This window comes from Durio zibethinus, chromosome 7 (genome assembly GCF_047325235.1).
Source record: "Durio zibethinus cultivar Kanyao isolate XHJ-2024 chromosome 7, ASM4732523v1, whole genome shotgun sequence".
Taxonomy (NCBI): Eukaryota; Viridiplantae; Streptophyta; class Magnoliopsida; order Malvales; family Malvaceae; genus Durio; species Durio zibethinus.
This window is the reverse complement of record NC_143168.1, coordinates 23,771,400-23,786,535: the sequence shown is the minus strand read 5'-3', so window position 1 is coordinate 23,786,535 and position 15,136 is coordinate 23,771,400. Positions and strand designations below refer to the sequence as shown.

At 28.9% G+C, this 15,136-nt stretch overlaps 1 protein-coding gene across 1 annotated transcript; it reads right to left on the bottom strand.

Moving 5' to 3' along the window:
* Positions 1 to 5,448: 5,448 nt before the first annotated feature.
* On the bottom strand, positions 5,449 to 9,654 carry LOC149518210 (uncharacterized). Its single transcript, XM_089763942.1, has 3 exons — positions 9,314 to 9,654; positions 7,649 to 7,722; positions 5,449 to 7,554 (listed from the first exon to the last, which is right to left on the bottom strand). The coding sequence occupies exons 1-3, from the start codon at positions 9,324 to 9,326 to the stop codon at positions 7,309 to 7,311; spliced, it is 333 nt and encodes a 110-aa protein (XP_089620068.1). The 5' UTR covers positions 9,327 to 9,654; the 3' UTR covers positions 5,449 to 7,308.
* Between the last annotated feature and the right edge of the window lie 5,482 nt (positions 9,655 to 15,136).

The following is a 15,136-nucleotide window of genomic DNA, read 5'->3' as shown; positions in this document are numbered from 1 at the left end:
AAAATAAGTCAAAAGCAAACTTAGTGACAAACAATGCACTAAGATTTTACAAATTGAATTTGAATTTGGCTTTAAACAATAGTTTAAAAAAATATTTTCAAAAAAAGGAAAAAATTTGTTGTTACATTATGAAAAAATGGAAACTAAAAAACAAGGTTACCAAAGGCAAAAAATTTGTTGTTAGAAGAAAAACTTCTAAACAAAAATACAAATGTTTTATCTGTTGAGACAAAGGTCACATTGCAAACAAGTTCCCTAAAAAAGGGAAAAGTGCAAAAAAGGTCATTAAAACTCTCAAACAACAAGATTTATCTATATGTTTTGTAGAAGATTTATTTGATGAAGAAATTTTTTATGAATTATTTTTTGAATCTGAATAAGATAATTTTGATAATGAAACATAATAAATTTTTATGATAAATACTATTTCTAACCAAAAAGAAGTATCAAAAACATCTTCTACTACTAATTCTATTGAAACACAACAGATGACTTCTTTAAGAGATGTTATCAAAGAAACTCATCATTTTACAGGTGATGAAATTTTAAAAATGCAAATCATAAAAAAAATGATATTTATAAAAATGATTCTTTCAAGAAATTCCAACCTTAGATAAAATGTCACGTTGAAAAAATCAATGGCAATACAATAACAAATAATTCTAAACAAGAATCGGTAGATATTTCTTTATTTACAAAAGAAAAAATTTCAAAATTTTTGAAAAATACCTGTAGATTAGATATATACATATTGGGGTTATAATGATAACCACTAAACCTCTTTTTATTTCAGGTAAAGACATTTCTATTTTAGCTGTTTTAATGGATAAAAGATTAACAAATCCTATAAATTCTAAATCCTGTAAATTCTATAATTGGAGGTATCCAATCCAATTTAGTTTCAAGAGCTATTTGATTTAAAGTAAAATGAAATTATTTTATTTCTATTAAAGATCCCCTAATAAAAGATTGTTTGCGCCTTCAAATCAAAACAAAAAATTTTGATTTATAAGAAAATACGCATGATCTTTCTATAAATTGAACTACAATATATGAATTCACAAATATTGCTACAACATATATTAAACAAATAGATCTAAAAATCATTGAGAATTTTGAACCAAGTTGAAATCAAACCCAGATTGATGAATCTTAGAGATTTATTAGTTTTTACTAGATGGTTATTAGAAGATATTGAATAATCAAAATCTACACATCTTAGAGTAAATTCTTTAGAATTCTGTGTGTCAGAAAAAAAATCTGCATTTTAAAAATTTTAAAGCTATTACTTCTAATCCTAATTTAGTACTTCCCTTTTCAATTCCCTCATTTTCATTATTTTCTAATAAAAAAGATGATACTACAAGTATTAGTAGCAATCAATCCTTTGCTACTCCTTATAGAAACTCTTTTTCTAGTTTTTCTAGACAAAATAGTGTCAATATTCCTATTTTCCCTACTGATAACCAATCACAATCTCAACCTTCAGTCTATAACATAGTAAACTTAGTTTTTATTCAATCAACTCTTCAAACAGAACAATTGAAAACAAAAGTTTAGCTATCATCACTCAATACAAAATTTGAGATAATGAAGTTATTACATTTTCAAAAAACCAACCAAAAAGGTTTTATAATTATATTCAAGCTGATTTTCATTTTAAAAAATATAAACAATATTCTTTATATGTATTATTAGATATTAGGGCAACAATCTCTAGTTGCAGAAGCAATGCTTTACTATTAAACAGATGAGAACCTATGAAGCATCATTTAGCAGTAAGAGGTACTGATGGTAAAGAAACCGTCATTAGTTTTAAAGCCAAAAATATTCCTATTTATATTATGATAAAAAAATTCATGATACCAAAAATTTTATGTTTTCCTTTTATGCATGAAGATATGCTATTTGGTAATAATTTTCTTTATAATTATTTACCTTTTAGCTTAAATCCTGATTCAGTTACTTTGACAATAGATAAACAATCTATAGATATACCTCTAGCAAAAAATCATAAACATATTGGTGATTCTAGTTTTCAATAAAAATCAACTAACAAAGCTGAAATTAAAGCAATCAGTGAAAATCAATGGTTGTACAAAATTTTGCAAAAAAATTTTTGCAAAGAACCTTTAAAATTATGGTCTAGAAGTCCTAAATATTGTACTTTACAAATCATTGATCCCACCAAGATTATTAGAGTTAAATCAATGATTTATACCAAACAGGATATAAATAAATTTGAAATTAAATTTTAGATTTACTTCAAAAAGGGTTTATTGAACCAACCAATAGTCCCCATTCTAATTCAGCATTTTTGGTAAGAAACTATACTGAACAAAAAAGAAAAAAAAAACTCGAATGGCAATCAACTATAAAAGGCTTAATCAAAATCTTATTTTTTATAGATATTTTATCTCAAGAAAAGATGTTTTATTAAACTTACCAAAAATGCTAAATATTTTAGTAAATTTAATTGCAAATAAAGTTTTTGATAAATCAAGCTTTCTAAAAAATAAAAACCATTGACTGCTTTTAGTGCTCCACATAGACAATATCAATGAATAGTAATGCTATTTGGTCTCTGTAATGCCTCTAGTCTTTGGATGAAATTCTAAAAAAAAAAAAAAAGTATCTTACATCAGACTTAACTCTTAATCCTGACTAATACTATTAGAGTAATGATTAAAATAATTTCACATCGGTTAAATTAGAAGTATTTTGAGCAAGCAAATATAATAAGGATCTCTATTTATGTAAATTGATTTTCAGTTGAATATCCGTATAAATTTTAACAAAAATATCCTCCCCATTTATTCATCAAACCGTTTGTAAAATTGTCTCCGAACTTGTCTGGGCTGCGAGTTTTAGCTCCTGACCAACACCAGCTTCTCCATTTATGATCCATTGCTTTCAGCTCCTCGAATGAGCAAAGTAGGACCATACGAGAGTGAGAAGAGAGGATCTGGGGGGGTGGCAGAGGCCCCTGACCCTCTTCCCTGACTCTTGAAAACTTGGCTAAACTATACCCTTCAAGGATTTATGAGAGCTTTTAATTAACATGGTTTGCTTACCTTTTCAAATTATAAGCCTAATTATTACTATCTTTGCTCTGAACATTATTACACTTGAGTTTTAACTCCTTGAACATTGTTACAACATTAATGTACTATTTGGTATTTATGGTTTTTTTTTTTTAAAGGAACAAATCTAATATTGTATTGTGTGTTGAAGGCAAACATTAATAAATCCTTTAATACATCTTTTTTATTTTTTTTTTTCATTCTAAGATGATGAAAATTTCAACAAGAAAAAGTAATAAAGCTAATCGGCCACTGTTCTCAATGTAAATATTAAAATGTTATTTTCTACAAATTAGAAGAAAGAAACAATTGTTATTTCTTGTTTCTAATTTTTTTCTCAAGGATATTTTTGTTTTGAATTTTTAAAGAACAATTAGTAACATTTAAAAAAGATGGCTTAATTCATTGGTTTGACTATTGAGAGAGAGTCGAAAGGCAACAAAATCCAGTGGTGAAGAAATCGGGTTATCGAGCGATGTCGCGCGTTTGGACTAGTCAGCATGTCATGATCGTGCGATTGCTGGCGACAATTGCCATTCATTATCACCAACGTCTAATTTGCTTTTGGTTACAAAATAAATAAATAAACTTCGAGAGAAAGTCGCTATATATGTCCGAAATCTAAAACTCATGTCCAGAACACGGTTAGAGCCGGGCCAAACTCGAGTAAACATATCTAGCTGCTAGATAGAAATTGAACCTTGGTTTGTTCACTTGATGTCCAATCTTTAAGGTTTGGGAGTTAAAGTTGGTTTTGTAAGATATCGTACGTTTTATAGATGTTTTGTGTCCTTTTAACCGAGCTATGTAGCAGCTCTTTGCTGTTTCTACTCTTGTCGGTTTTATTGAATTTACTGGAATTTGTTTGTTGAAAAAGTTGCTTGCCTGAAATCAAATGATAAAACGGTATGTTGTTAGTCAAAACACACTATCTTTGGTCTATGAAAATTGGTTGACTTCTTGCAAAATTCGACCACTGAAATCAAGACTGTCCAAAAGAAAATTTGAATAAACTCAAATAGAGGGGAAAAAAACACCAGCGTACTATAGTAGACCAAATAGAGCACATACATCACCTTTAACGATCGTCTGTCAATAGATCAACACTGGTAAGAAAAGCCAAAATCGAACGTCCGCTCGCGAAGATAGCTGGGTCCTGGGCGTATATTACCTTCACAGGTCATCTATGGGATAAACATCACTTCAGCAGAATTTTAAAATAAAGAATGATAGTCATCCGTAACCTTAACTTTGACGTATAAAACAACAACCAAAAAAAACAAAAAAAAAATAGTTGGTAAGAAAATTGAAGCAAGACCATTATTGTTTTCTTTCTTGCACCAAAAAGAAAAATTCTAACATCGTATCTAGACATAATTTTGGTTATCGAGTGATAATTCACAAATTTTCACCAAAACCGAGCGACTGCTTGTGCGATCAATATTGAAATTGTAAAAGATGAAAATAATGTATTAATAAACGTCGTCTAGACATAAATTTAAAATAGAAAAAGTAACAATCAACATATCTAGACATAAATTTGAAATAGAAAACGAAGAAAAAAATTGGTAACATCACATATCTAGCCGAATAATTTTGGTTTATCGAGAGGAAAACTTACGAAAGTCACCAATATCGAACGATTGAAGCAATTTCAAAAGATAAATAATATTATAATAAACATCACCTCAACACAATTTCAAAACGGAAATGGGAACAATCATCTATTGGCTGTAGCTGGATAACTTTGACATAGAAGGTTAAAAAAAAATAGTAGTAAGAAAACTGAAACAAAACAATTCCTGGTTTATCGATCCCATGGATGATGCTTAGAAAGTTCACAAAAAGTCTAGATGGTGACAAAATTTTAACCACAGACGCATCCATGACACTGACATAAAAAAGAAAAAATAATAGTAAGAAAATTGAAGTAAGACAACTCTTGGATCTATTAGGCGTAATTACAAGATAAGTTCACAAAAGTCTTATCTTAGCCATTATTATTTCTCTTCTTCATTGATAAATAATTTTTTTATATACTTTCGAATTAATGATCAAATAACATTATTATTATTATTATTGTTATACAATTTTATTATTCAGATAAAGCTTGAAAAAGGTTAATTCTCTCATTCAAAACCAAAGATGGCATAAAATTTCTGAGGAAGGTAGTGGTATATAATCCCACTACTTACCAAAAGAAAGTAGCCAACGAAGACATGAATCATATATGCTAACAGCCAATAAAAAAGGTAAAAGGAAAAAGCAGTTCTGGGTTCAATACTGATCAGGATGGTTCATCCAAAGGATGGAAACCAAATCGGGGAGACTCAGCAGGCTCAAGATATCTAACTGTCTAGCCAGATTAACACCAAACTTCATTTTCCATAACTAGACAAGAAAATAAGAAAAACTCCCCTCTAAACATGTAGGAAAGAATTCGAAAACATAGAGAGAAATACTCCCCGCCTTTCCGTTGATAAATACACTAAGGAGCGGTCGTGATTATTCTTCCTATCCTAATGGGAAAGAGGAGGATGTAACATACATGCTAGTTGTAAGTACGAAGAAATAACATATATAATTTACACAATGGAAAATCAACCATGAATGACTGCCAAATCAACTTAAGGTGAATTTGATGCCGTTTTCGGTTAGCAAGCATGAAGCATGCCGATTAAGCCATTGCATACCCAGAGTGTCCTAGTATCTGAACCATGAAGTCTCTTAGGATCGCCATTGGCCCCCCAAATAAAGAAGTCTTTTAACATCGGAGCTCTGAACTTGGTTCATTCTATTTATAGGATAGTGGTATTGCACGAAGGGATTATTAAATAATATAATTTTTTACTTTGGTGTAACTTGAAATAAAAAGAAAATTTATAAATACTAAAATTTGAATCTAAACTCATTAAATATCTTTTAAAATAATTGAATAAATTTGTTGAATTAAACTTCATATTCTTTGTCCAACCTTTTTTAGATCTTTAACTAGCAACGGCGATTCCGGCTTTGAAAAGTCTACTTAAGCTTATTTTACAAAAGAAAAAAAAGAAAGAAAAGTCTACTTAAGCTCGGCTCAATTAGCTTAACCAAGTTCCCAAGCAGTTTGTGACTTAACCCCAAGCGCCGGTAGACAATACTCAAATGCAAATGATTGATTATACCCTTAGGCCTTTTAATAGAAAAATGCATTTCAACCAAGGAGCAAGCCAGGGAGTGGGAAATTATCTTGCTATGATTTTTTTTTCTTTTTTGCTTAGCAATATATCTGTAACAAATGCTTGATTAATTGACATTTGCTCTTTAAATTTTTTTGACTTGTTTTCATCTAGGGAGACCATCTTTAAATTTAAACATCCCCAAACAAAGAGGTTTCATAGTGCCATTAGGACTTACACCAAAAAGCTTTTGGATGGAAGGTACATCAGACTAAAACAAGGTATGTGATCTGTTGGTAAGTCTTAAATCAAATTCCGATGTCTCAAATACCAAAAAAAAAAAAAAATGAAAACAAGCAAGCGACCACAAAGCAAGAAAAACATTGATACAAGTTTTATTAAAGCCTACTCGAATCTCGATCACTCCAGGAAAAGCAGTAAATTGTATTCATCACACTGTAAAATCGCTGTTTCAAAGGAGAGCCACCTCCAACTTCAGCAAAGTCTCCATCGCCCGCAATCTCACCAAGTCATTGATTCCACTTATTAGCTCATCCCTAAGCTCATTCCTTCTCATATTCAGCAACCTAGAGTTTGCCTAAGTCTGTACGGCATCTCTTCAGGTTGCCATTAATGACTCCATCATTACCCTTTTCTCCTCTATCATATTTGCCAATTCAGTTTTCATCATCTTAACCCGAAGAGTTTCTTTTGCTTACTAAGTATATTGAAGAGAGAGAAATTCCTCGGCCAAGCCGGTGCTCCAAAATTTTTTGGATTTGCGTTACTAAGGCCCAACCCAGAGTATATGATCACCCAATAACTGGATAATCTTTAAAGTTAAGCATTCCAAAACAAAGAGGTTTTATTTATGGTGCCATTCCACCAACCGGTTTTTCAGACAAAGGGCAAAAGCAAACTGAGACAAGGCAAGCAATCACATCAAACATATATATAATATGTTTTTTTTTTTTAAGCCCTACTCGAATCTCCATCAATCCTGGAAAAGCGCAGTAAGCTTTTTTTATTTGTCAAACTCTCGAATAGGGTTATTGATCTTTGCTTCAAAGTAAATCGAGCTCCTCCATCAGCAACATCTCCGTTGCCCGCAATCTCACAAAGCCTTTGATTCCACTAATCAGCTCACCCCTCAGCTCATTCCTTCTCATTTTCAGTAACCTATATTCTGTTTCAGTTTCTGCTGCATCTTTTATGGTTGCCTTAAGTGACTCAGCCATGACCCTTTTCTCCTGTATCTTATTTGCCAATCCAGTTTTCATCGTCTTAACCCGAAGAGTTTCTTTTGCTTTCTGCTTGGACAGACAAAAGAATGTTTAAAACTATAAATAAACTTCTTATTTTATAAATTATATATATAACAATAATTAATCACACCATATATACCAGGATGCTTGATTTGTACAGTTTTTTTCGAACAACTGATCTGCTGCTTCTCCCTTTTCCTTTTATTTGGACGGCTAACAAATGACATTTTAAGTGAGATAGAAGAAATAATTGCTAGAGTGAAGAATTTGCTAGGGCAATAACTTCCAACAAATTTCTGTGAGTAATTTTGACCGATATCTATGGTTTTCTTCTTTTCTCTTTTTTTTTTTTTCGTTTGAGAAGGATGTACTAAATGTTGAAAAGTCAAACAAAAAGATAGACAGTTGTTTTTTACATTATTTGTTCTAATTAGTTTATACATGCGTTCCAATTTCATATTAAATAGTTCGCCAAAAAAAATTTTCATATTAAATAAGAGGAAGGACGGAGCCAAAGTTTGATGTGGAGGGGGCCCTAATGGCCAAAACATCACATGAGTTAATTTGAAAATTTAATATAAAATCATGTAAAATTTTTTAACACAAACTCGCTGATTTTATTTTTTATATGGATAGTTGCGTTCCATTAAAATTATTACCTGATTTCTTTATAGCAGATTTACAATTAACATTGTAAATTATATATATATAGCTAAAATTTAGTTTTATGTTGAATATTATAATTACATTTTCGTTTATTATGCATTAAAATTACTCAAAATGATTATTGTGCTTTTTTCCTGTCATAAAATTTGCATATAAGGAAATAGCTTCACTAAAAGAAAAAAAAAACTTATTATTTATATGAAAATTTATATTATATAATGAGACTAAACGGATTAGTTAAAGAGAATTTTGATGAAAAGTAACAAATTTACAAGTATTTAAGAAAAACTTTGGAAAACACTTAAAGGTCGAAGTAAATAATTTAAAAAAGCTGAATGCTAAAAATGAGATTAAAACAAAAATTGAGACCAACAAAGGACAAACAATAAATGAGGTCAGATGTCACAATTAGGGGTGTAAATGATACATTAGTACTCATAAGCTACTCGAGTTCGATTCGAAAAAAACTCAAATTCGGTTTGATTATTATGGAGTCGAACTCAAACTCAAGTAACTCAACTTATCGATCGAGCCAAATTCGAGTATTTTTATATCCGACTCGAGTATCTCACGAGCTTAATCGAATTTTTTTATTTAAATATATTTTTATTATTTTAATTAATAAAATATTTCAAATTCGAGTTCGAACTCGAGCATAAATAATCAAACTCTTGTCGAGTATACAAATCGAACTTGTTTTTACATATTAATCAAGCTTAATCGAACGAGCTCGAATAGCTCGAATTCGATCATGAATTGAGCTCAAACTTGAAAAATATAATTTGATCAAGTTCGAACCGAATATCGAACCACGAGTTATGAGTCGAACTTAAACTTATCACTGTATCGATTATATTCTATTCGAATATATCTCTACATTTGCTTTTCAAAAAAAAAAATTTTAGTGCTACATGGATTAATAAAGTTTACTATCAGTTTTCTTGTAACTCTGTTTTTGACTGACTGTAATTTTGGCAGCCAGGTTTATCTTGTAGCAGGTCTGGTACTTTTTTTGAATGAATAAAATTTGGCATTTATAAAAAATATATTTAATTATTTCTTTGGATAATTTACTTTATGATAACACTAATTATTGTTTTATTATTTTTTAGCAAATAAGGAGACCTTTCATACTCACCTAGATTTGTCATGACTCCGAGCGACGACGAAGACTTTTCTGGCCAAGTTCTCGCATAACCTGCACAAAGATTGGAGTATAGTCAGATATTCAAATGTGTATGGTAGAAATTAAATGTAGATATGATTTTTTTTTTTAACTCTCTCGTAATTTAGTAAAAATTTAGTTTGAACTTTTTTTTGTTTGATCGGTGTGATTTCAACTCTGCTTCGGAAAGTTATCTAACCTATGTACATTTTTCTGTTTAATTTCAAATACAATAGCAAAATATATTATTGTTAAATTTTGTATTATATATATAAAGAAGTATATATATTTAATTGAGATTGGATAGAGGAAATAAATTTGTTTAGGGGTTAAAATACTTATTCAGATTCGAAAGTTCGTTTAAGCTTTGAAAAAAATTTAGATAAAAAACTAAAATTTGTTAAATGAATATAAATATAATTTTTAAATTTGATTAAATTTTAGGTTAAATTTTTAATAAAATAATTAAAGTTTGAATCTAGATCTAAATAAAATATATAATTAAAATATTATAATTATGTAAGTATATATATAATTTTATTTTTATATTTTATTCTTTAAGAAAGAATTTTTTAATTTTTTATTTTATAAATCAAGTTTAATGAATAAATTTGAATTTATTTTGTAATTTAAGTCAAACTTAATAAAAATTTGAAATCTAATAAATATATAAATTATTAAAAAAAGAGTTTCACTTTGCCAATAATCCTCCCGGGTCTAAAGTCTCAATTTCAAGACAACTACAAAAGCTTTACATAATTAAAAGAAGGTTAAAATAATAAAAATGTTTTTAAATTATTTTATTTTTAAAATAAATTTATATATTTTTATTATATTAAAATAAATATTTGATTTATGATTTGTATTCAAATAATTTTTTATTTTAAATAAAATATTTATTTATGTCAACTGTTTAAGATTTATTTAAATATAAATTAAAAATTCAGAAATTTTTTAAATATAAGTTAAATATTAAATAATTTTTTAAATACAAATTACAGATTAAAATTTTATTTAAATATAATAAAAATATAAAAATTTATTTAAATAAAATAATAAAATTCGAAGACTGTTTTATTATTTTGGTATGGTTTATTGTAATTTACACTAATTTTTTATCAATGGTGGGTGAAAAGTTAGGCCGATAAAGGGCGACAAGTTATGGCCATTGCAATTTGCAATAGCCTGGGCTAGGTCAGCCCCTCGCAAATTGTGATAGACTCAGAGAGCTCAATTAGGATCTGACCATGTTGAAAAGGTCCAAAGAAAAAATTTAGAAAATCAAAAATAAATTCAAAATTATAGTATTTTGATTTGATTTAAATTGATTTTTTTTATTTGATTAGGTTGGATTTTTAGATAATGAAGTAAAAAATTAAAAATATTTGAGTGGAATTCAATTATATTTTATTTAGTTTTACATAAAATTTAAATTTTATAAATTAAAATACTTATTTTATATTTAAATTTATTTAAATCTATTAAAAATAGTATTAAAAAAGTGCAAAAAAAATTTTAAATATAATTTTTAAAACTGATGAACCAATTTAAAATAATAAAATTCAGTTCAGAATAATTTAATTTCACAATAAATTTGATTCTTATTCCAATCAAATTTAAAAAATTCAAAATATAGCTTGGCCATATTTTGTCGCTGCTTGCCCAAAGCATTCCAAGATGCAGAGACATTCTACAATGAGAGAGGATGGTAGTTGGATAGAAGAGAAGATGATAGGGAGAAAAAAGTGAAGATCCAGGGTCAAATCTGTGCCTCATTTCTATCCTAAGAGTCCATTTATAGACAAAGATTAACCTGGGTTAGGTTAATTTTAACAAAAGTAAACTCTGGTTGAGTTAAATGTCGGCAATTTCTTTATGATGACACGATATATACAGTATTTTTTATTTGCTGATGTTGGACTTAACATTGACAGAAAGATGCTCCTGGTCGGACTTTTATCCTTGGATATTGTTCAGATTGGATTGAATGTCTGGAAAAAATTGGTTCTTGATTTGTTCCATAAATTTCATCTTTTTTAGTATTGAAACAATAAATTCAGTGCTGTTAGATCTATTTGTGGTAAATTTTCTCCGGTATAAGATCTTTGAATAAGAATTCGTCTCCTATCTGTTTGAGCTGAGACTCGAGGGCATTAAGATTTGATGATTTCGTAATGCAGAGTTTTTGCATGTTTCATCATTATTATTCTTGACTGGAATTGGCATTTGTTGGGAGAGGAACATTTCTTGCTTGCTTGATTTAATTGATCAGGATCTTGATTAATGTCTGCCAGCTGAGTTTCTCTCATTAATTTTTAAATTATTTTTAAAAATTTTTTAATAAGTTGGTTATTTTAAAATATATATATAAAATATTGATAACTTTTTACATAATCAATAAATTTTGATTTTATACAAAAAGAAATTGTTTAAATTGTAAAAAAAAATTTATATAATTATTTGATTTATAATATTAATTTCGATACTGATTCTATTAAAAAAATCAATGATCAAGTTTAAATTTGATTTTTGAATGTAATTCACACACACTAAAATTTTTTAAATATAAAAAATAATAATAATAATAAAAATTTATAATAAAACTCTAAATACTATTATTTATTCACTAAAAAATCTCTTTGAGCAAGAGAAATGTAATTTTTTCAAAATAAAACTTTTTTTTTAATTTTAATATTTTTAAAAAATTATTTTTCTTCGAAAAATTCACAAATCTCGCAGAAATAGTTTATTTCATCCAGAGTGTATTGATTTCTGACAGTTAAATAATTGATTGCCCATTGAAATTCAAAATTTTAATGACCTGATGGTCTGCTAAGGCAATAAATTTGCGATTGTTCTATATTTTGTAATCGACTTCTATTAAAATGAATTTACGGTAAGTGGAAAAGCTGCTCTTATATGAAAATACTAATTAAGACACCTATCCGAAACTCGCAATAAATACAAGAATTAACTAATTAAAAAAATTTAAAAATATTAGATAAATAGTTATATAAAAAATAATTTTAAGAGCAAATAATCTGAGTTCAAAAATTTTTATTATAATAAATTTAAATTTAAATTCAATTAATTTAAATAATTTTTTTAAAAAAATAATATTAAATAAATTTAAAATTTAAATCTTAACACTTATAATTTTTTTTTTATGATTACAGGTTTTTTTTACAAAAAAAAAAATTGATTATGAACAAGAGTTAATCGTGTCCTTAAAACAATTTCGTTAACATTTGCCAAGCAACAAATTAAAATATTTTTAAAAAATTATAAACGTGAGTTTATAAATATTTGATTAAACCTTTAAAAATTATAAACATTTCATTAATGACACGTTTTTATGATGAATATTATATTTTAAAAATAAGTTCATATTTAATACATTTTTAGACTTTAAATATATACATTTAAGTGAATCATGAATTATTAAATAATAAAATTTTTAAAATATTTCCAATGATGAAGTGGCCAGTTGTGTTTCATGAAATATATGAACACTCCGAATTGCACAACCCCTTTGTCCATTGATAATATTAATAATAATTTAAATATTATCAAAAGTAAATTTTTAAAAATAATAAATATAAAGTTTTAAATAATTAATAAAATATTAAAACAATCATCACCATCATATAGCAAAAGGGAGTTAAAAAAATTGTAAAGGAGTGGATAGGTGAAGAGTAGAAAAACCAAATTTAATTGGAAATTTTCAAAATTTGGCTTTATTCCCTTTCTCTTTTAGAGTAAATTACCTTGTTCTCACTTAATTTTTTTTAGATTTTTTATTTTGGTTCGAAAGAAAATTTTGGCAATCAAAGTTTATAAGTTTTTTTTGTTCAATCGGCAATAAAATACGATGAATCCTCTCAAGTCTGTCGTTGGTTTATCGTGCACTTTCCACCGTTGGTTTATCGCGCGAGCACGTACGAAAGTCTGTCGAAATCGTGCGACTCCTTGCGAAAATTGACAGATGAATTTAAACAACATATTCGCATATGGACAAATAGTTTTGGTCTACCGTTGCTTCATCGTGCACTTTCCATCGCCCGAGCACTTGCGACAGTCTGTCGAAATCGTGCCACTCCCTGCGAAAATTGACAGGTGAAATTTAAATCACATATTCGCACATGGTCAAATAGTTTTGGTCTACCGTTGCAGTTTCGTGCACTTTCGAACGTCTGTCGAAATCGTTGGACTCCTTGCGTTCGCATATGGACAAATAGTTTTGATCCACCGTTGCTTTATCGTGCACTTTCCATCGCCCGAGCACTTTCGAACGTCTTTCGAAATCGTGCGACTCCTTGCGAAAATTGACAGGGGAAATTTAAATAACATATTCGCATATGGACAAATAGTTTTGGTCTACCGATGAACATTCACAACAGTGTACCAAAACCGACCGACTCGTTTGTAATAGATGAAAAAATTAATGTATTAATAAATATCGTCTAGACATAAATTAAAAATTGAAAAAAGTTATGCAACTTTACCACCGATGACTTTGACATAAAAAACGAAGAAAAAAGTACGTAAAATAATTGAAGCAATTCAGTTCTTTGTCTATAGCACAAAAAATATATACTGTAACATCACTATCTGGCCGAAAGTCTCGAGCGGAAAACTAACGAAAGTCACTAGACACCAAATTTTATTCGAATTTATATTTTTTATAATTAAAAAAATTAATTAATTAATTAAAAAATTAAAAAAAAATTTTTTTAAAAAAGACAAACGAAAAATTCAAATAGAAGAAGAAATAAAATGAAAAGGTTGATGCCAGCGGGTGTCGTGTATGGTACTGCTAGTCACTTACGCCCTGTCAAGCTACCCCAATCATCATATCACCCCTCGTCCAATCTTTTCACTCCATCAACACACATAATCACCGTTTCTAATCTTATAAAATACTTGATCTCCTTTCTCTAAAACGGTAAGAGATCCCCTCACCAGAACACCAAAAAACATGCACACTCAAATCAATAGCCACCACCAAAAAAATCTCTCAGACACAAAAAAAATGCAAACCAAACACCTCCCAAATATCCAAACAGATATACAAAAATACAAAAAAATAAAACACAGTCTTTCCTGTAGGAAAGAACCCAACGTCGAGTCACCTGCACCAAAAAAGAAAGGTATCAATTAGTTTTCGAAAAAAAAAAAGAGAAAAAAATATTGAAAACTTCAAAACCCAATCTACACGAATCAAGGCCGTTTCCAGGGAAATGAGCACTAGATCTGAGCTCAGAAGGTTGAACGAAACCTCTTGATCAATTTTGAAGTTTCCAACCACCGACGACCACCTTTGGTCGTCGACGGTGGACTAGGTGGTGGCCTACGTGGTGCTCCGACGGTCAGATGATGAGAGCACCGGACCTTTCCCAGAGCTCTCTCTCCTTTTTTTTTTCCTCAGAAATAGAAAAATGAACTGAAAAAAAAAGTTGACTTTTATAAAGAAAACATAAAAGCAAAACGATGTTGTTTTGAACATAAGGCTAAAACGACTCCGTTTCAAGCATAAGAGGATCCACGCGTGGACCAAACCCGACCCGAGATCCACGTAAATCGACCCGCCAACCCGCCTCAGCCACCCTCCAGCCGGTTCGGACGAACCGCCAGTGAACCGATCGATCCGATATAAACCGCTGATCGCTGGAATCGCTGATTGAACCGTCGAATCAAACAGATCGGTCTAGACCAGCGGTTCGGTTCAAGTAAAAAAAAATTTAAAAAATTTTTTCTAATTTTTTTATATATATTATTATTTTTGTTATTTTAGGT